The sequence below is a fragment of the Nerophis lumbriciformis genome, linkage group LG20 (genome assembly GCF_033978685.3).
Source record: "Nerophis lumbriciformis linkage group LG20, RoL_Nlum_v2.1, whole genome shotgun sequence".
Lineage (NCBI taxonomy): Eukaryota > Metazoa > Chordata > Actinopteri > Syngnathiformes > Syngnathidae > Nerophis > Nerophis lumbriciformis.
In genome coordinates, this window is record NC_084567.2 from 31,743,184 (window position 1) to 31,764,537 (window position 21,354).

The 21,354-nt window shown below is 41.6% G+C and overlaps 1 protein-coding gene across 1 annotated transcript in view; it reads left to right on the plus strand.

Moving 5' to 3' along the window:
• Nucleotides 1–21,354, plus strand: part of LOC133619716 (cilia- and flagella-associated protein 44-like) — an 83,660-nt gene that overhangs the window by 30,467 nt on the left and 31,839 nt on the right. The window contains exons 11-22 of the mRNA XM_072915387.1: nucleotides 190–293; nucleotides 368–556; nucleotides 7,175–7,285; nucleotides 8,359–8,511; nucleotides 11,185–11,355; nucleotides 11,432–11,574; nucleotides 11,641–11,920; nucleotides 13,679–13,734; nucleotides 17,444–17,606; nucleotides 17,682–17,812; nucleotides 20,882–21,087; nucleotides 21,164–21,308. Coding sequence (XP_072771488.1) covers nucleotides 190–293; nucleotides 368–556; nucleotides 7,175–7,285; nucleotides 8,359–8,511; nucleotides 11,185–11,355; nucleotides 11,432–11,574; nucleotides 11,641–11,920; nucleotides 13,679–13,734; nucleotides 17,444–17,606; nucleotides 17,682–17,812; nucleotides 20,882–21,087; nucleotides 21,164–21,308 — 1,852 coding nt within the window. The remainder of the gene's footprint in view (nucleotides 1–189; nucleotides 294–367; nucleotides 557–7,174; nucleotides 7,286–8,358; nucleotides 8,512–11,184; nucleotides 11,356–11,431; nucleotides 11,575–11,640; nucleotides 11,921–13,678; nucleotides 13,735–17,443; nucleotides 17,607–17,681; nucleotides 17,813–20,881; nucleotides 21,088–21,163; nucleotides 21,309–21,354) is intronic.

Below are 21,354 nucleotides of genomic sequence, written 5' to 3' on the forward strand. Positions count from 1 at the left end.
CCATGCAGAACAAAACAACGGATTGTCCATAAATAATTGACTATTTGATTGACTTTGAAGATATCTGTATTCCATGTTGGTGAGCATGTGTCAAAATTCAGAGCACACCTCATTGTAGGAATCACAAATGTATTTTTCAGTTATGACATGACACATGCTATCTATCTTCACCCAAACTCTTTTCGCCAGGTTCTGTCAGAGTCTTTGACTTTCTGGCAAAATCTGAACTGACCTGTAGCCGCTTCAGTCAGGGTGGAACTGCCCTCCACTGGGCGCCCCCTTCGGTAAGTGTGGCATGTCATGTTGCGTCTTCTTTAACGTGAGACAACGTTAACAACCTCTGATGTTTGTTGTCCAGGTGAACCAGACTGGAGGTTTGCTGGTGACGGGCTTCGAGGATGGAGTGGTCCGCTTACTGGAACTTTTTGACCCCGCGGGGATGCACAGCTCCAGGGGAGATGAAGCCCAGCTGCGGCTCAGACATGCCTTCAAGCCTCATAACGCTTCTGTAACTGCTGTGGCGTATGAATGCAATGGAAAGACATTAGCCACCGGGGTAAGATGTTCATTGACTTTCACTTGGAATGTATCATTTTAAAGCAGTGGTCCCCAACCACCGGTACGGGGACCGGTACCGGTCCGTGACGCATTTGCTACCGGGCCGCACAGAGACATTAAAGGGGAACATTATCACCAGACCTATGTAAGCGTCAATATATACCTTGATGTTGCAGAAAAAAGACCATATATTTTTTTAACCGATTTCCAAACTCTAAATGGGTGAATTTTGGCGAATTAAACGCCTTTCTATTATTCGCTCTCGGAGCGATGACGTCACAACGTGACGTCACATCGGGAAGCAATCCGCCATTTTCTCAAACACATTACAAACACCGAGTCAAATCAGCTCTGTTATTTTCCGTTTTTTCGACTGTTTTCCGTACCTTGGAGACATCATGCCTCGTCGGTGTGTTGTCGGAGGGTGTAACAACACGAACAGGGACGGATTCAAGTTGCACCAGTGGCCCAAAGATGCGAAAGTGGCAAGAAATTGGACGTTTGTTCCGCACACTTTACCGACGAAAGCTATGCTACGACAGAGATGGCAAGAATGTGTGGATATCCTGCGACACTCAAAGCAGATGCATTTCCAACGATAAAGTCAAAGAAATCTGCCGCCAGACCCCCATTGAATCTGCCGGAGTGTGTGAGCAATTCAGGGACAAAGGAACTCGGTAGCACGGCAAGCAATGGCGGCAGTTTGTTCCCGCAGACGAGCGAGCTAAACCCCCCTGGATGTCTTGGCTCACACCGTCCCTTATGCCACCGAAGATGATCATGAGAAGAACATCGACCCTAGCTTCCCTGGCCTGCTGACATCAACTCCAAAACTGGACAGATCAGCTTTCAGGAAAAGGGTATGTCTACAGAATATATTAATTGATGAAAATTGGGCTGTCTGCACTCTCAAAGTGCATGTTGTTGCCAAATGTATTTCATATGCTGTAAACCTAGTTCATAGTTGTTAGTTTCCTTTAATGCCAAACAAACACATACCAATCGTTGGTTAGAAGGCGATCGCCGAATTCGTCCTCGCTTTCTCCCGTGTCGCTGGCTGTCGTGTCGTTTTCGTCGGTTTCGCTTGCATACGGTTCAAACCGATATGGCTCAATAGCTTCAGTTTCTTCTTCAATTTCGTTTTCGCTACCTGCCTCCACACTACAACCATCCGTTTCAATACATGCGTAATCTGTTGAATCGCTTAAGCCGCTGAAATCCGAGTCTGAATCCGAGCTAATGTCGCTATAGCTTGCTGTTCTATCCGCCATGTTTGTTTGTGTTGGCATCACTATGTGACGTCACAGGAAAATGGACGGGTGTTTATAACAATGGTTAAAATCAGGCACTTTGAAGCTTTTTTTAGGGATATTGCGTGATGGGTAAAATTTTGATAAAAACTTCGAAAAATAAAATAAGCCACTGGGAACTGATTTTTAATGGTTTTAACCCTTCTGAAATTGTGATAATGTTCACCTTTAAATAACTATAACCGACCGCATTTTCTCCTACTTATCTTTCCCCAGTCCCACCAGACACACCAATAATACCAACTTTTTCGTAGATGTATTATAAAACTTTGTAACGCGTTAGTCCCAACACTGCCTATAACCCATCAGATACTAAAGCCAAAAAAAAAAGCCCACTACTAGCAAAAATGAGCAAAAAACAAATGTCTATGGAGAGCTTTTTTTGCAAAGGGAAAAGGCCAGGGGCTCCCGCTAATTGAATGTTATGGTGAGTTTTTAAATTTATTCATTTTTCATGCACTTATTTGTAGAAATGTCCGATAATATCGGCCGATAAATGCGTTTAAATGTAATATCGGAAATTATCGGTATCGGTTTTGTTATTATCGGTATCGTTTTTTAAATTTATTTTATTAAATCAACAAAAAAAACACAATATATACTTCCAATTAGTGCACCAACCCAAAAACCTCCTTCCCCCCATCCTCACAAAAGGGTTGTTTCTTTCTGTTATTAATATTCTGGTTCCTACATTATATATCAATATATATCAATACAGTCTGCAAGGGATACAGTCCGTAAGCACACATGATTGTGCGTGCTGCTGGTCCACTAATAGTACTAACCTTTAACGGTTAATTTTACTAATTTTCATTAATTACTAGTCTCTATGTAACTGTTTTTATATTGTTTTACTTTCTTTTTTATTCAAGAAAATGTTTTTAATTTATTTATCTTATTTTATTAATTTTCATAAAAAGGACCTTATCTTCACCATACCTGGTTGTCCAAATTAGGCATAATAATGTGTTAATTCCACGACTGCATATATCGGTTGATATCGGTATCGGTTGGTATCGGTAATTAAAGAGTTGGACAATATCGGAAAATCGGCAAAAAGCCATTATCGGACATCCCTACTTATTTGCTATATCTATCTGCCACACGTGGAAGGCCGATCCATGAAAGTAATGCCTACATTAAACCGGTCCCTGGTGCAAAAAAAGGTTAGGGACCCCTGATTTAAAGAAAATACATTCACAGGAGCAAGTTCGATTGTTTTGTTTCTTCAAACTCAAGCACAGACTTGAGATCAAATTATTTTTTTCCTCTGTAAATTCCAAAATATTTTTTTTAGATCTTTAAAGGGGAACATTATCACAATTTCAGAATGGTTAAAACCATTAAAAATCAGTTCCCAGTGGCTTATTATATTTTTCGAAGTTTTTTTTGAAATTTTACCCATCACGCAATATCCCTAAAAAAAGCTTCAAAGTGCCTGATTTTAACCATCGTTATAAACACCCGTCCATTTTCCTGTGACGTCACATAGTGAAGCCAACACAAACAAACATGGCGGAAAGAACAGCAAGCTATAGCGACATTAGCTCGGATTCAGACTCGGATTTCAGCGGCTTAAGCGATTCAACAGATTACACATGTATTGAAACGGATGGTTGTAGTGTGGAGGCAGGTAGCGAAAACGAAATTGAAGAAGAAACTGAAGCTATTGAGCCATATCGGTTTGAACCGTATGCAAGCGAAACCGACGAAAACGACACGACAGCCAGCGACACGGGAGAAAGCGAGGACGAATTCGGCGATCGCCTTCTAACCAACGATTGGTATGTGTTTGTTTGGCATTAAAGGAAACTAACAACTATGAACTAGGTTTACAGCATATGAAATACATTTGGCAACAACATGCACTTTGAGAGTGCAGACAGCCCAATTTTCATCAATTAATATATTCTGTAGACATACCCTTTTCCTGAAAGCTGATCTGTCCAGTTTTGGAGTTGATGTCAGCAGGCCAGGGAAGCTAGGGTCGATGTTCTTCTCATGATCATCTTCGGTGGCATAAGGGACGGTGTGAGCCAAGACATCCAGGGGGGTTTAGCTCGCTCGTCTGCGGGAACAAACTGCCGCCATTGCTTGCCGTGCTACCGAGTACCTTTGTCCCTGAATTGCTCACACACTCCGGCAGATTCAATGGGGGTCTGGCGGCAGATTCCTTTGACTTTATCGTTGGAAATGCATCTGCTTTGAGTGTCGCAGGATATCCACACATTCTTGCCATCTCTGTCGTAGCATAGCTTTCGTCGGTAAAGTGTGCGGAACAAACGTCCAATTTCTTGCCACTTTCGCATCTTTGGGCCACTGGTGCAACTTGAATCCGTCCCTGTTCGTGTTGTTACACCCTCCGACAACACACCGACGAGGCATGATGTCTCCAAGGTACGGAAAACAGTTGAAAAAACGGAAAATAACAGAACTGATTTGACTCTGTGTTTGAGAAAATGGCGGATTGCTTCCCGATGTGACGTCGTGTTGTGACGACATCGCTCCGAGAGCGAATAATAGAAAGGCGTTTAATTCGCCAAAATTCACTCATTTAGAGTTCGGAAATCGGTTAAAAAAATATATGGTCTTTTTTCTGCAACATCAAGGTATATATTGACGCTTACATAGGTCTGGTGATAATGTTCCCCTTTAAGATGGAAACTGTAGCTGCCATTATGATGTGCAGTGATGTTTTCAAATGACCGTAAGTCTTGAACTATGCAAAGTATTTAAGTGGTTGCAATCTGCGCTTTTGTACGATATACTAGTTACTATGGTAATCTAAGTCACAGCAGCCAGACGAGGCACCAAGCAGTGTGGGTGGGGAGCGTTTCGACAGAGTGTCAGCCTGAAATGCGGGTGTCAGGGACAGACGCGGAAGGAGATTTTTACAACAAAGTTCTAAAGCTTAGTGATATATCAGATTCTAGGTGTTTCTTTTGTACCCTTCCCGTTCATATTTCGTTGTGTTTGTTGCATTTTTGTTGCGTTTCGCTTAGGGATGATGTTCGTTAGGAAATTATCGAGTTCGAGCCCATTATCAAATCCTCTTATCGAACCGATTCCTTAGCGAATCTCTTATCAAATCCAGATAGGTTGTTGCGTGTGCACTGGGTTCCAATAGCCATAGATGTTATATGACTGGGCCGGCACGCTGTTTATATGGAGGAAAAGCGGACGTGACTGAGGACAGCATGCGGCCGTTAAAGGGTGAAGGTTTCAGGTGAGAGAGGACGCTAGCATATAGTGCTGCTATGTGCGTTGTAAATAATGAGGACTTTGATGGATTTGTGGATGAGGATTGATCAAAAAATTATGTGAGTACATTGATAAATACTTCAATAAAGTACAACCGAACTCAGCTTTGCTCCTGCTGCCTTTTTAAAGGCCTACTGAAATGCGATTTTCTTATTTAAACGGGGATAGCAGGTCCATTCTATGTGTCATACTTGATCATTTCGCGATATTGCCATATTTTTGCTGAAAGGATTTAGTAGAGAACATCGACGATAAAGTTTGCAACTTTTGGTCGCTGATAAAAAAGCCTTGCCTGTACCGGAAGTAGCAGAAGAGTAGCATGACGTCACAGGTTGTGGAGCTCCTCACATCCGCACATTGTTTACAATCATGGCCACCAGCAGCGAGAGCGATTCGGACCGAGAAAGCGACGATTTCCCCATTAATTTGAGCGAGGATGAAAGATTTGTGGATGAGGAAAGTGAGAGTGAAGGACTAGAGGGCAGTGGGAGCGATTCAGATAGGGAAGATGCTGTGAGAGGCGGGTGGGACCTGATATTCAGCTGGGAATGACTAAAACAGTAAATAAACACAAGACATATATATACTCTTAGCCACAACACAACCAGACTAATATTTAATATGCCACAAATGAATCCCGCATAACAAACACCTACCCCCTCCCGTCCATATAACCCGCCAATACAACTCAAACACCTGCACAACACACTCAATCCCACAGCCCAAAGTACCGTTCACCTCCCCAAAGTTCATATAGCACATATATTTCCCCAAAGTCCCCAAAGTTACGTACGTAACATGCACATAGCGGCACCAAGTACGGGCAAGCGATCAAATGTTTGGAAGCCGCAGCTGCATGCGTACTCACGGTACCGCGTCTGCGCATCCAACTCAAAGTCCTCCCGGTAAGAGTCTCTGTTGTCCCAGTTCTCCACAGGCCAATGGTAAACCTTGACTGTCATCTTCCGGGAATGTAAACAATGAAACACCGGCTGTGTTATCCGGCACAACAGTCAGGGGGTGCATTCTACGGCGGGGGTGCGTTATCCGGCACAACACCTGCCGCAATACACCGCTTCCAACCTACAGCTTTCTTCTTTGCTGTCTCCATTGTTCATTGAACAAATTGCAAAAGATTCACCAACACAGATGTCCAGAATACTGTGGAATTTTGCGATGAAAACAGACGACTTAATAGCTGGCCACCATGTTGTCCCAAAATGTCTTCTACAATCCGTGACGTCACGCGCAGGCGTCATCATACCGAGACGTTTTCAGCAGGATATTTCGCGCAAAATTTAAAATTGCACTTTAGTAAGCTAACCCGGCCGTATTGGCATGTGTTGCAATGTTAAGATTTCATCATTGATATATAAACTATCAGACTGCGTGGTCGGTAGTAGTGGGTTTCAGTAGGCCTTTAAAACAGCGTCCATGCATGCTAGCGTATGTTTTAAGCTAGCGTATGTTTAACCATGCCTGCGCCCCAAAAATACGCTGCGCCTTATTTATACGTTAAATACAGAAATAGCACTCGTAACTGACACGGCGCCTTTTAATACGGTGCGACCTATGGTCGCGAAAATACGGTATAGTGGCTTCGATAACGGGAACCGGTTCTCAAAAAGGGATTAGAATCCATGGAATTGGTTCTTTTCTTATCAAAGAATCTGTAGAACCGGTTTTCGAACATCATCCCTAGTTTCGCTTGATTGTAAAATATGTCGATCAAGAGGCGGTGTGACGTTCATATGTTGTCAATATTCAGTGTTTTACCGTTCTTAGTGAGTATGGTAAATCCCACATTCTTTATTTACATGTACATTATGGGTGTCTCATTCAGTAAAAAAATTTCAAATTCCATTTTTAAGGCGGTCTGTCATAACGTTTTTAGCATTCAATCAGACATTATTGTGAGGTTTTGTATTGGTGTTCCTAAATATAAATATAACGGCCCCCAGACACGTTTTTTTTCTCTAAAATAATTGCCCAGGCCTGAGTTGTTTTTCTTCTCCTAATTCACTGTTCATTTCTTTAATCTTTAGAGCTCAGACTGCACTGTGTTCTTCTTCGCTGTTGGGGAAAAGTATGAGCCCATCGGTTTTATCTCTGTTCCCGGACCAGTGAAGGTACTGGAATGGTCACCTCGTTCCCATGTAAGTATCTGTTTGAATAGGAACAACTTTTCTACTGTGTATGTGCATTGATTGATTGATTGAAACTTTTATTAGTAGATTGCACAGTACAGTACATATTCCGTACAATTGACCACTAAATGGTAACACCTGAATAAGTTTTTCAACTTGTTTGAGTCCATGTTAATCAATTCATGGTAATACCGTATTGACCCAGACATGATACAGTATGAGGGCTGCTATTACCACCACTGATGAAAACACTGCACTCTTAAATCAGGCGTTGGCAGAAAGCCCAGGTTTGTGGCAGGGACGAAATTCTAATTCCAGAAGTAATGTGACCGCTGACCCTAACCCTAACCCTTGATCATTGTCATGTTGCCAACAAGGAAGTCCCAGAAACACAATCAATGAGAATGTTGGCGATAGGGTTGTACAGTATACCGGTACTAGTATAGTACCGCTATTCTAATGAATCATATTCGGTACTATACCGCCTCTAAAAAGTACCGTTCCCCCCAAGACCCCTTTTTTAACGGGCATCGGCGCATTGTAGTCACGTCGAGATATTGCTGGTTTTACGAGCAGAGGAGCATGTTCGGCGGCACACAATCACGGAGTACTTACAAGCAGACACGGTGTGTAGACAGAAAAGGGAGAACTGACACATTTTGGCGTAAAAACTAACGATAAAGGTGAAACCCTAAGGAAGAGGTGCTTTAAGACATGGCTAGCTAGCTAGCGGCTAACGTCCAGCCGCAGTCGGCAGTGTTTTAGCTACTTCTAAATCACTAATCCTTGTCTCCATGGTGACAAATAAAGTAAGTTTCTCACAAGTATCATCCCTGCAGGACGAGGAATAGCTAAACATGCTTCACTACACACCGTAGCTCACCGGCGTCACAATGTAAACAAACACCATGGGTGGATCTACCCCTAACATCCACTGTAATGATACCAAGTACAGGAGCGTTTTGCAAAAAATATTTTTAACCCCAATAGGTAAAACTGCACACCAGACTGTATCTCACCGCACAGTGGATGAAAAATACTGCACTATATGACCAAATTCTCAAATCCCCATTATCACACAGAATGTAAACAGGTTGCTGATCGGGTGCCAAAGCGGTCATATTGTGGAGGTACCTTGTCCTGATTCAAAAACCCTGAAGCTGACCAAATCCTACGAACTGCTTGAACTGCCCAGGAGATCCTTCTGCTTCAAGAGCATCAAATCTCGAATCAAGGTTGCTCTATTTTTATTTTTTAATGGAATGCTGTTAAACAGTCCAATTATTGTTACTAATGATCAGAGGTGGGTAGAGTAGCCAGAAATTGGACTCAAGTAAGAGTACTGTTACTTTAGAGTTTTATTACTCAAGTAAAAATAAGTAGTAGTCACCCAAATATTTACTTGAGTAAAAGTAAAAAGTATGGTGTAAAAAAACTACTCAAGTACTGAGTAACTGATGATGCTTGTTTATTGATGACGGCAACAAATAATGCACAAAAACATAAAAATAGCAATGAACAAATTCAGAGCCAGGAATATCTCTTAAGCAACTAAAATAATAATATATTAAATAATAATACATTAAAATAAAAAAATTAAGGCAAATTGAGCAACAATAACTTAACAGCACCATAGGCTCAGTAGGCAGAGATTACAAAGGAAAATAACAAGTTAGCCTTTACACAAACCATAAACTCTGATAGGTTTGGGATGCACGTGGGAACACACTGTGCACTTCTGATTGGTGTTTGTATGCATGCGTGAGTGTGTGTGCGACTGTGCGTGTGTGTGTCTCTGTCTGTCTATGAGGCTGCAGTGCGTTAATAAATGTCCCCACACGATGTACATTTGACAGTGATTCATAGCAGGGAAGCTAACATCAGCCTACGGTGACAGCCAAAATATCTACTAACGTTACTTACCGCCATGTGCTTCCTCAAATTTGACGTTGAGTTCATGTAAGCTGAAATGTCCACTTGTTTGGGGGAGACACATATGACAACGCATTACATAACTGTTTTTTTTGGTTGTCTGAAGCGTGAACATCGATTGTATGTGAGGCCAGGAGTGTTTGCGTTCGTTGTTGTCGCTGCCATTGTTGTTTGCCGCTGAAACTTTATGTGCAGTTAATCATGTGACCGCCTGGCTCTGTTTGATTGGTGAAACGGAGTCAAACGTCACCAGTGACTGCATTTGATTGGTGAAACGCAGGCATGCGAGATAGATCCTACTTTGAAGGTCTGTCTGACAAACCAAAACAAACAAAGCTTGCATTAAAGGGGAACATTATCACAATTTCAGAAGGGTTAATACCATTAAAAATCAGTTCCCAGTGGCTTATTTTATTTTTCGAAGTTTTTTTTCAAAATTTTACCCATCACGCAATATCCCTAAAAAAGCTTCAAAGTGCCTGATTTTAACCATCGTTATAAACACCCGTCCATTTTCCTGTGACGTCACATAGTGATGCCAACACAAACAAACATGGCGCATAGAACAGCAAGCTATAGCGACATTAGCTCGGATTCAGACTCAGATTTCAGCGGCTTAGGCGATTCAACAGATTACGCATGTATTGAAACGGATGGTTGTAGTGTGGAGGCAGGTAGCGAAAACAAAATTGAAGAAGAAACTGAAGCTATTGAGCCATATCGGTTTGAACCGTATGCAAGCGAAACCGACGAAAACGACACGACAGCCAGCGACACGGGAGAAAGCGAGGACGAATTCGGCGATCGCCTTCTAACCAACGATTGGTATGTGTTTGTTTGGCATTAAAGGAAACTAACAACAATGAACTAGGTTTACAGCATATGAAATACATTTGGCAACAACATGCACTTTGAGAGTGCAGACAGCCCAATTTTCATCAATTAATATATTCTGTAGACATACCCTCTTCCACGCTCTTTTCCTAAAAGCTGATCTGTCCAGTTTTGGAGTTGATGTCAGCAGGCCAGGGAAGCTAGGGTCGATATTCTTCTCTTGATCATCTTCGGTGGCATAAGGGACGGTGTGAACCAAGACATCCAGGGGGTTTAGCTCGCTCGTCTGCGGGAACAAACTGCCTCCATTGCTTGCTGTGCTACCGAGGTCTTTTGTCCCTGAATTGCTCACACACTCCGGCAGATTCAATGGGGGTCTGGTGGCAGATTTCTTTGACTTTATCGTTGGAAATGCATCTGCTTTGAGTGTCACAGGATATCCACACATTCTTGCCATCTCTGTCGTAGCATAGCTTTCGTCGGTAAAGTGTGCGGAACAAACGTCCAATTTCTTGCCACTTTCGCATCTTTGGGCCACTGGTGCAACTTGAATCCGTCCCTGTTCGTGTTGTTACACCCTCCGACAACACACCGACGAGGCATGATGTCTCCAAGGTACGGAAAACAGTAGAAAAAACGGAAAATAACAGAGCTGATTTGACTCGGTGTTTGTAATGTGTTTGAGAAAATGGCGGATTGCGTCCCGATGTGACGTCATCGCTCCGAGAGCGAATAATAGAAAGGCGTTTAATTCGCCAAAATTCACCCATTTAGAGTTCGGAAATCGGTTAAAAAAATATATGGTCTTTTTTCTGCAACATCAAGGTATATATTGACGCTTACATAGGTCTGGTGATAATGTTCCCCTTTAACAGATCGATAAAAATCAGCAGCGAGTAGCGAGCTGAATGTAGATAAATAGAGCGGAGTAAAAGTAGCGTTTCTTCTCTATAAATATACTCAAGTAAAAGTAAAAATATGTTGCATTAAAACTACTCTTAGAAGTACAACTTATCCCAAAAGTTACTCAAGTAGATGTACCGGAATAAATGTAGCGCGTTACTACCCACCTCTGCTAATTATTGACTTCCTTATAAGAATCAACAAATGTTTTATGACTCGCGCGGATCTGTGGGTTTCAGAGAGAGGAGGAACTAGCAAGGCGACAAGCTTTAAAGGAGAAGCTACAGAAAAATGAAAATCAAACCACAGTGGAGAAGGAAGAGGACTTTCCTTCCATCTATATCCCTAACCCTCCTAGTCCTCTCCACTGGGGGTTCTATTCCCACCCTGGTCAGTTCTGGCTCTCTATGGTAGGAGTATACATACTGTAGGTACACATTGTTTGTTAGCTAATTCATTCATTTACCAATTATTTGTGTTCTTTAGGGAGGATTTGACTCAGGTTTCTTGTACCACTGTAAGTTCTCAGAGAAAAAGGATGAGGACTCAGACCAACGTCAGGATGAGCCGTTTGACTTCATCAAGGTCCACAATGCCAATGATGACTCTATATGTTCCGTCACCTTCAGGTATGATTTGGAAATTGACAAAAGAATCTAAGGTTTGCCAAGTCCATGCTTAAATTTGTGTTGTAGCGCCAACAGGAAGCTGATGCTGTGTGGCATGCACTCAGGCTCCATCAGAGTTTATCCTCTGGACCCTGACGATTACTCCCTAACCTCCATGCGGGCGTACTGGGAACTGAGCATCCACGACAGCAATTATGGACACCTGCGGAACATCTGCTGCAGTCATGACGATCGTTTTGTGCTGACAGCAGGAGACGATGGAAATATTTTCTCTTTCAGCCTGCTTCCTCAGGAGGAACTGCAGAAAAACTTCCAGAGAAAAAGAGCGAAGGTTCCTTCGACAAGAGTGAGTCAACGCTTACCTGGCAATAATTGTACAAAACCCAGAACCAGTGAAGTTGGCACGTAGTTTAAATGGTAAATAAAAACAGAATACAATGATTTGCAAATCCTTTTCAACTTATATTCAATTGAATAGACTGCAAAGACAAGATACTTAACGTTTGAACTGGTGAACATTGTTATTTTTTGCAAATATTAGCTTATTTGGAATTTGATGCCTGCAACATGTTTCAAATAAGTGACAAAAAAGACGGAGAAAGTTGAGGAATGCTCATCAAACACTTATTTGGAACATCCCACAGGTGAACAGGCTAATCGGGAACAGGTGGGTGCCATGATTGGGTATAAAAGCAGCTTCCATGAAATGCTCAGTCATTTACAAACAAGGATGGGGCAAGGGTCACCACTTTGTGAACAAATGCGTGAGCATATTGTCGAACAGTTTAAGAACAACATTTCTCAACGAGCTATTGCAAGGAATTTAAGGATTTCACCATCTACGGTCCGTAATATCATCAAAAGGTTCAGAAAATCTGGAAAAATCACTGCATATAAGCAGCAAGGACGAAAACCAACGTGACCTTCAGGCGGTACTGCATCAAAAACATCAGTGTGTAAAGGATATCACCACATGGGCTCAGGAACACTTCAGAAAACCACTGTCAGTAACTACAGTTTGTCGTTACATCTGTAAGTGCAAGTTAAAACTCTACTATGCAAAGCGAAAGCCATTTATCAACAACACCCAGAAACGCCGCCGGCTTCGCTGGGCCAGAGCTCATCTCAGATGAACTGATGCAAAGTGGAAACGTGTTCTGTGGTCTGATGAGTCCACATTTCAAATTGTTTCTGGAAACTGTGGACCAAAGAGGAAAAGAACCATCCAGACTGTTATAGGAGCAAAGTTCAAAAGCCAGCATCTGTGATGGTATGAGGGTGTATTAGTGCCCAAGGCATGGGTAACTTACACATCTGTGAAGGCACCATTAATGCTGAAAGGTACATACAGGTTTTGGAGCAACATATGTTGCCATCCAAGCAACGTTATCATGGACGCCCCTGCTTATTTCAGCGAGACAATGCCAAGCCACATTCTGCACGGCTACTAGACTGGTCTGCCTGTAGTACAGACCTGTCTCCCATTGAAAATGGGTAGCGCATTATAAAGCGTAAAATATGACAACGAGGCTGTTGAACAACTTAAGCTGTACATCAAGCAAGAATGGGAAATAATTCCACCTGAAAAGCTTCAAAAATTGGTCTCCTCAGTTCCCAAACGTTTACTGAGTGTTGTTAAAAGGAAAGGCCATGTAACACAGTGGTAAAAATGCCCCTGTGCCAACTTGTTTGCAATGTGTTGCTGCTATTAAATTCTAAGTTAATGATTATTTGCCAAAAAAAATTATGTTTCTCAGTTCGAACATTAAATATCTTGTCTTTGCAGTCTATTCAATTGAATATATGTTGACAGTTATTTGCAAATCATTGTATTCTGTTTTTATTTACGATTTACACAATGTGCCAACTTCACTGGTTTTGGGTTTTGTAATTTAAGCTCTGATAGTCAACGAGAAATGCAGTTCTGTAACACTCCTTGGACAAACTGCTCGAATTGCATCTGAGTCCTTCCGCACTGCAAATAGTTTAATTGGTTTGAAATCTTTCATCCAATTAATAATGATTTGGGTTTATGCCTTAATGTGTTGATTTTAACAGTGCTAGAATATATCAAAGAAAAATGTACGTATTATTCTTCTAACAGGTGGATCTCGAGAATGAGACGTTAGCTCAAGACATCGATGACCCAGCAGCCTACAGGTTGAGTATGAATACGCTGGTATTGGATGCTATCAGGTTCAGTTTCGAACCAATGCCCCACAGATGTAAAAAAAACATGCCATGTCAATTATGTATGGTAGAACCATGACTTGATGTGTGGATAGCTTGAAGATAGTAAGTTCCTTCTTAAAAACTATCTCGGCAATCCTAAACCTATTGAGTCTGTAGCGGTTTTAGTTGTGATAGTGTCCTGGGGAGCAGTATCCACTTGAATCGGCACAGCCGCCAATGCACCCACGCAACATAGGGGCTGTCAGGTTCAAACACTGATGACATCTATTAAACAAGACAAGAAACAAGGTATTAAACAGAGACAGAATTCAATTTGGCTCAATTGAGGAGAAACATCCGGGCTGTACTCTTGTACAGACTCCACCACGCTCTGACAAAAGATTGTACGCCTCCTCTTTTATTTGGACTTTCCCTGATTACATGGCAACAGCTGTTTCTAAGGGAGGGGGGTCGTAAATTGCCTTTAATTATAAAACAGTTCAAAGAAAAGGTCGTAAAACAGTTCAAAGAAAATGTGCCTGGAGCTTGGGCAGGTCCTGCTTTCTCTCTCCGCTTTGTAGATCTCGGGTCAAGACAAAATCTTTCTGTGGATTACAATACATCAAAGAAACAGAACACCTTCATGTGGCTTCCCATCCTACACAGTGGAGTTTTACAAGCCTTCTTCTTGGTAGGATCAAAGACAGCTTTTGTCTTCTCGCCGGGAACTCATGGCAACACAAAGTTTTGTGATAACTTAGATACAATTATTCTGACAGGGGCCACTAACTATTCTGCCTTGGGATGTATACCTAATTAGGTCGGTCTATGACGACCGTGAAAATTCTAGACCAGGGGTCGGCAACCCAAAATGTTGAAAGAGCCATAATGGACCAAAAATACAACAAAACAAAAATCTGTCTGGAGCTGCAAAAAATTAAAAGCCTTATATAAGTGTTATAATGAAGGCAACACATGATATAAGTGTCTATATTAGCTATATTAGCCTACTATCAAAAGCTGACACAAATCTTTGTTAACGGAAATGTTGTATTTAAATTTTTATTCTACACACTTTTGCAACAATGGAAATCATTAGTAAAATGGAGGCTTCTCAGAGCGTGAGATAACTCCTGGAAATGACTGTCTTAGAATGGCCAAATGTCCATATATATATATTATATAGTGGCCAAACAGCTTAATTTTTGACCACTCCTCTTGACACAAGTGGTGCAGTTCAGCTAAATTTGTTGGTTTTCTGACATGGACTTTTTTCTTCAGCATTGTCCACACGTTTAAGTCAGGACTTTGGGAAGGCCATTCTAAAACCTTAATTCTAGCCTGATTTAGCCATTCCTTTACCACTTTTGACATGTGTTTGGGGTCATTGTCCTGTTGGAACACCCAACTGAACTCAAGACCCAACCTCCGGGCTGATGAGTTCAGGTTGTCCTGAAGAATTTGGAGGTAATCCTCTTTTTTCATTGTCCCATTTACTCTCTGTAAAGCACCAGTTCCATTGGCAGCGAAACAGGCCCAGAGCATAATACTACCACCACCATGTTTGACGGTAAGCATGGTGCTCCTGGGCTAAAAGGCCACACCTTTTCTCATCAAAAACATATTGCTGGGTATTGTGACCAAACAGCTAAATTTTTGTCTCATCTGACATCACATGGACAAAGATAAGACCTTCTGGAGGAAAGTTCTGTGGTCAGATGAAACAAAAATTGAGCTGTTTGGCCACAATACCCAGCAATATTTTTGGGGGAGAAAAGGTGAGGCCTTTAATCCCAGTAACACCATTCCTACCATCAAGCATGGTGGTGTTAGTATTATGCTCTGGGCCTGTTTTGCTGCCAATGGAACTGGTGCTTAATTGTAGAAATTATTGGGAACTCAAAACAGCCATGACATTATGTTCTTTACAAGTGTATGTCAACTTTCGACCACGACCGTATCACTTTTGTATTCCGAAATATGAATTTCTTCGCCTCTTCTCGTGAAAGAGTTAACCCAGTCCACATTCGAATGTCCGACTAAGGTTCCTTCATTTATTATTGGCTGAACCATTATTTACTTAAACCCGGTGGTTCGCTTTCTCCTAGTTGAATGTAAACATTCACCATATGTAGAGTTAATTAATTCACTTCAGGAGCCAACATTAAGTGGAACATGATTGTCAGCACATATACCACCACTGATTGACAAGACACAAAAACACTCTGTGGCACTATTTATATGTTTTTTTTTAGAGATTGTCGACCAGAGTAATGGCACATGTGGCCCATATAGAACAACCACTGCACTTGGGAAACCATGAAAGTGATCCTGACCTGACATATCAGTTCGCGTACCGGGAGAACCGATCAACCGAAGACACCATCGCTATTGTAATCCATAGACTCTTGGAACATCTTGAGCTTAAGGACACTTATGCAAGACTGCTCTTTGTCGATTTCAGCTCAGCATTTAACACAATAAGGCCAAACAGACTCAGATCTAAGCTTCACAACCTTGGTCTGAACACCTTCCTCTGCAACTGGATTTTGTACTTTTTAACGAATCGCACACAGTATGTGAAAATAGGCGAGCACATTTCTGCCACGCTCACCATCAACACCGGTGCCCCACAGGGTTGTGTGCTAAGCCCTGCGCTCTTCACCCTCTTCACACATGACTGCATAGCCTCTTCAACATCCAATCTCACTGTCAAATATGCCGACGACACCACGGTGCTTGGGCTAATCCGTGATAATGATGAGACAGCATACAATGCAGAGGTCCAACAGCTGGCTTCATGGTGTGCTAACAATAACTTGGTTCTTAACACTAACAAAACCAAAGAACTAATTGTAGACTTCCACAGGAAAGGGCAGAACAAACACCCTCCACTTTTAATTAATAACAATCTCGTAGAAAGGGTCAAGCATTTCAAATTCTTAGGGGTGAACATAACAGAAGATCTATGCCGGGACATTAACACTGCTTCTACAGTCGGAAAGGCCCAACGTCTTTTTTTTTTGAGGAAACTAAAATGCGCAAACATTCCGCAGAAATCAATGGTCAACTTTTACAGCTGTGCCATCAGCAGTGTCCTCACTTACGGATTTTTAGTGCACTAAAGCGAACCAATAGGCCCTCCAGCGAGTGGTTAAAGCGGCGGGGAAAATTACAAGGACGATACTCCCAGAGATGAGTGCCATGTACACAACTCGCTGCCTAAAGCAAGTACACAACATCCTGAAGGACAGATACCACCCAGCACATGGCCTCTTCAACCTGCTACCCTCTGGAAGGAGGTATAGATCGATTCGCGCCAGGACCACCAGAATGTCTCACAGTCTGTATCCCCAGGCTGTAAGACTGCTAAATGAACAGCCTGCCCCTTTGCTGCCCCGGACCATCTTATTACCTCACTCGTCACCACCTCAATAATTGTGCTCTGGACATTGCATTGCTGCAACATCAACGTAACACCCATCAGACATCTGACTGTTCCCACCCCCACGTCCCTCTTATCGCGATCTTCCTGACAATGCTAAAATGTAAACTATTGTCAACCTGCACATCAATGCAGTTTCTATGCCGCTGGACAAAGCTCAAACAAAATCTTGTTGTTCATGTATGACTTAAGTGTTATTATGACAATGACAATAATGGAATTGATTGATTGATTGATGACATGATCCCCCAGCATAGAGACGGCAAAACAGAAGCTGGAGCAAGACCGTCAGTGTCGGGAAGAAGAGAGGAAGAAAACTGACAAGCGAAAAAGGCTCAGTGAAATCAGGGAACGGTTTAAGAAATTGCTGAAGGAAAACCAGGATCTGCCGGGACATGTCCGGCTGACACCCACGGTAAACACACACTAGAATTTAGGTGATAAGGAGTGGGAGAAATTTTTATTCATATTTATTTTCCCTTTTCAAAAGGAATTGCAGCTGGACCAACGTTTCGAAGAACTGGCTGAGATAGAGAAGGCTGTGAAATTAAGAGAAGTCCGAGACCAGATGAGCTGGGAAGAGGAGTACTCCCATGTAGCACTTATCAAACTACAGAACTGGTACTGACTAACCACTAATCTAACTTGGCTCCCAGTGTAAACTACCACTTAAAATAGTATCTTTTTTCATATATACTGTGAGCTCTACTTAATGTTAGTTTGGTTTGGATTTAGAGTTATTTCCCTTAAAACCTCTAAAGTATGGGTGTCAAACTCTGGCCCGCGGGCCAAATTTGGTTAGTACTGCAAAGGGTTCTGGGTATTTGTTCTGTTGTGTTTATGTTGTGTTACGGTGCGGATGTTCTCCCTAAATGTGTTTGTTATTCTTGTTTGGTGTGGATTAACAGTGTGGCGTATATTTCTAACAGAGTTAAAGTTGTTTATACGGGTACCCTCAGTGTAACCTGTATCGCTGTTGATTAAGTGTGCGTTGCATTCACGTGTGTGTGCCTTCAGAAGCCGCACATGTCTTGAATCTGGGCCGGCACGTTGTCAGAATGGATGAAAAGCGGACGTTAAAGGTAATGCCTTTAAGGCACACCCCCAAGATTGTGGTCCAGGTTGACTACAAGATATAATGACTGGTGAACACCTTCGTTCGATAATGAAGGTTGCCTCAGCTCAAAGCCTGAACCCCGACATTAATGAACTAGCATCCAAGAAAAGATGCCAGGTATCTGGCTTGGGCACATCAGATTAGATCAGTGTGTTGAAAATGAGCAGTTTAAAGTCCTGAATGGTTGGATTATTCATTATTTTATTTTCAAATTTATTAGCCTGTGAAAAAAGTTAATGTTGATATTCACCTCAGAAGGCTGCAAATAGAAAAGAGGCATTCATTTTTTTAAAAATTGTATTTGATATGCCATTGATATTTTTTAATTATTATTATTATTATTTGAAACTCGATTTTGCGTGTCACTATAAAGTTATATAAGCCTTGCTTGTTCAGTATTCAATGCAAAACTTGTTTGGGTCCCTGTTAAAAGGTTAATTTGTTCAACCTTGGCCCGTGGCTTTGTTCAGTTTTAAATTTTGGCCCACTCTGCATTTGAGTTTGACACCCCTGCTCTAAAGGCCTTAGTGGCCACATGCGTGGACAGCACCTTTTAGCTCTTATTTCCAAAATTGTGTACACTACTGAATTGGGGTCTTATGGCCGCTTATGTGGACACTTATACTGCCATCTGGTGGTGTCAGAAGAGTATAACATACAATGGAATTTGAAAAAAAAAGTGTAAAAATAAGAATTAGCATGTCTGTCACTAAACATGAAGTACACATTTGTGTACTTATGGACTAAGTACATCATATCAAAAGATGATTCTTAGTTTTTATTCTAATAAGGGTCCAATAGGCCCAAATAGCATGTAAACAAACATCTTGGGCCTTAAGAGGTTAAGTCAGAAAACCAAAGCTCGGCAGATAACTCTAATGGTAATAGAATATACTTGTATAGCATGTTTCTTCCTTCAAAGTACTCAAAATGCTCCATGGACATTTTATAGAATATTTTTGATTCTCTGTAAAATACAAGACAAAGTGCGTCCCTTTTCATTGAAGTAAGGGTCACATACTTTTGTTTGTAAGATGGAATGATTCTGTTTTTCAAGGGAGGGGTAGGCAACCCTAAATACAGTGACCCTTTTAAGTTGACGTTCCTCAGATAATTCCAGTAACGACTTGATATCATAATTCATGTTAACTGGTGTGCACCTCGCTGCAAACTTTGAGGCCTGATTGACTGTGGAAACTAGTGCTTCTGTAGCCCAAATAATTTTGCACAGGCACTACATGTTATGCTGTATTATAATATACATGCATTTAAAATGAGAGTCTCTCTATGTTCAGGGTGTATATAAAGTTACCATTTTTCAATTATCGTATTTCCCGGACCATAGGGTGCACCGGATTATAAGGCGCACTGTCAATGAATGGTCCATTTTCGATCTTTTTTCATATATAAGGAGCACCGGATTATAGGGCGCATGAAAGAAGTCATATTATTTTATTATTTTTCTAAATAGAAAACACTTCCTTGTGGTCTACATAACATGTAATGGTGGTTCTTTGGTCAAAATGTTGCATAGATTATGTTATACAGATCACCTTTCAGCCGCTTTCTGACAGTCGCTTCTGGATGCGCTGTTTTGTGGGCGGTCTTATTTACGTGGCTCACCTTCCGCAGCGTCTTCTCCCCGTCATCTCTGTTGTAGCGGTGTAGTGTGCAAGGACGGGAGTGGAAGAAGTGTCAAAAGATGGAGCTAACTGTTTTAATGACATTCAGACTTTACTTAAATCAATAACGGAGCAGAACCAGAACTCTCTAATAACTAAAGTTCCTTGGGTGAATAATGTAAACTCACTACACCGGTATGTTTTAGCGCTTTCATGGCGAGTTTACTGACAGATATTAGTTAGAACTTTACACTACGTTATATTAGAAATGGCAACAGCGGAGGATGAATGTCCCATAACAAGAAGATAGAGAAAAAGAAGAAGCTTATCGACTACGGCGTCGCTACGGACTACAAAGGCGGACGCGTGCAATTTTTCAGGATTTATGCAGATCCCAAAAACAGATCAGCAGTAGAAGGTAAGAAAAGTTGCTTTTGCATAATATTGCAAAATAAAACGCCAGATAATATGTCTTACCTTATACACACACCATAATAATACTTGTATGTTTAATGCGCCGACAATCCATCAAGCGGTGCGGCTTCATAGCTTACCAAAGTCGTACTAAAACATTTTGATAGATTTTTGAGCGCCGTGTATAATGTTCTATATTTTCAATGGAACATATAAAATGTTAGTTTTGTTTACATGAGTCATATTGCCATTATAGTGCACCTACATGTATCTCTTATGTTTGACTGCCATCTACTAGTCACACCTATCATTACACCATGTACCAAATAAAATTGTTTCGAGGTCGATAAGCAAAACCAGAATTATTCCGTACATTAGGCGCATTATACATTATATCCGTACATTACGCTATATATGCGGGAACCACTATGTTATAAATGATCCATGCTGTACGAAATGGACAAAAGACCAACCAAATAAGAGACATCCAGCTTATGACCACAATAAAAAAACATTTTTGGTGGGTTGTTCTTCCAGGTTCAATGGCTCTTCAGAGTCTGACAGACTCACTGTGTTTGCCATCCACACTGGTCACAAAGTTTCCACCTACCATATTCCGGCACTTTCTTCAGTGCACGTCCAACAGCAATGCAGATCCGCCGAGTCCCACGGGAATGAAACTGCTCAAAGCGAACGTCGAAAATCTAAAGACCAACCTGTAAAAGACAGCAGCGAAACAGACGGTGAGAGGGAGCTTAAAAACAAATTGCTTTCCAATACTGTACAAGGATCAATTATTGTTGATCCGTGCATTGCCAGAGGAAGATGTGCCTCACACCCTGGTGACTCGTTCTTCGAGGATAAAGCTGGCAGATCGGCAGATTGAACGGCTCCAAAAGGCTGCAGAGAAAGCTAAACAAGCACAGGTCAAGATTGAGAAGAGGAAGCAGGAATGGGATAAACTGTGAGTGTGGTCATGGTCAATGCAGGCGTATTTGAATTTGACTCAG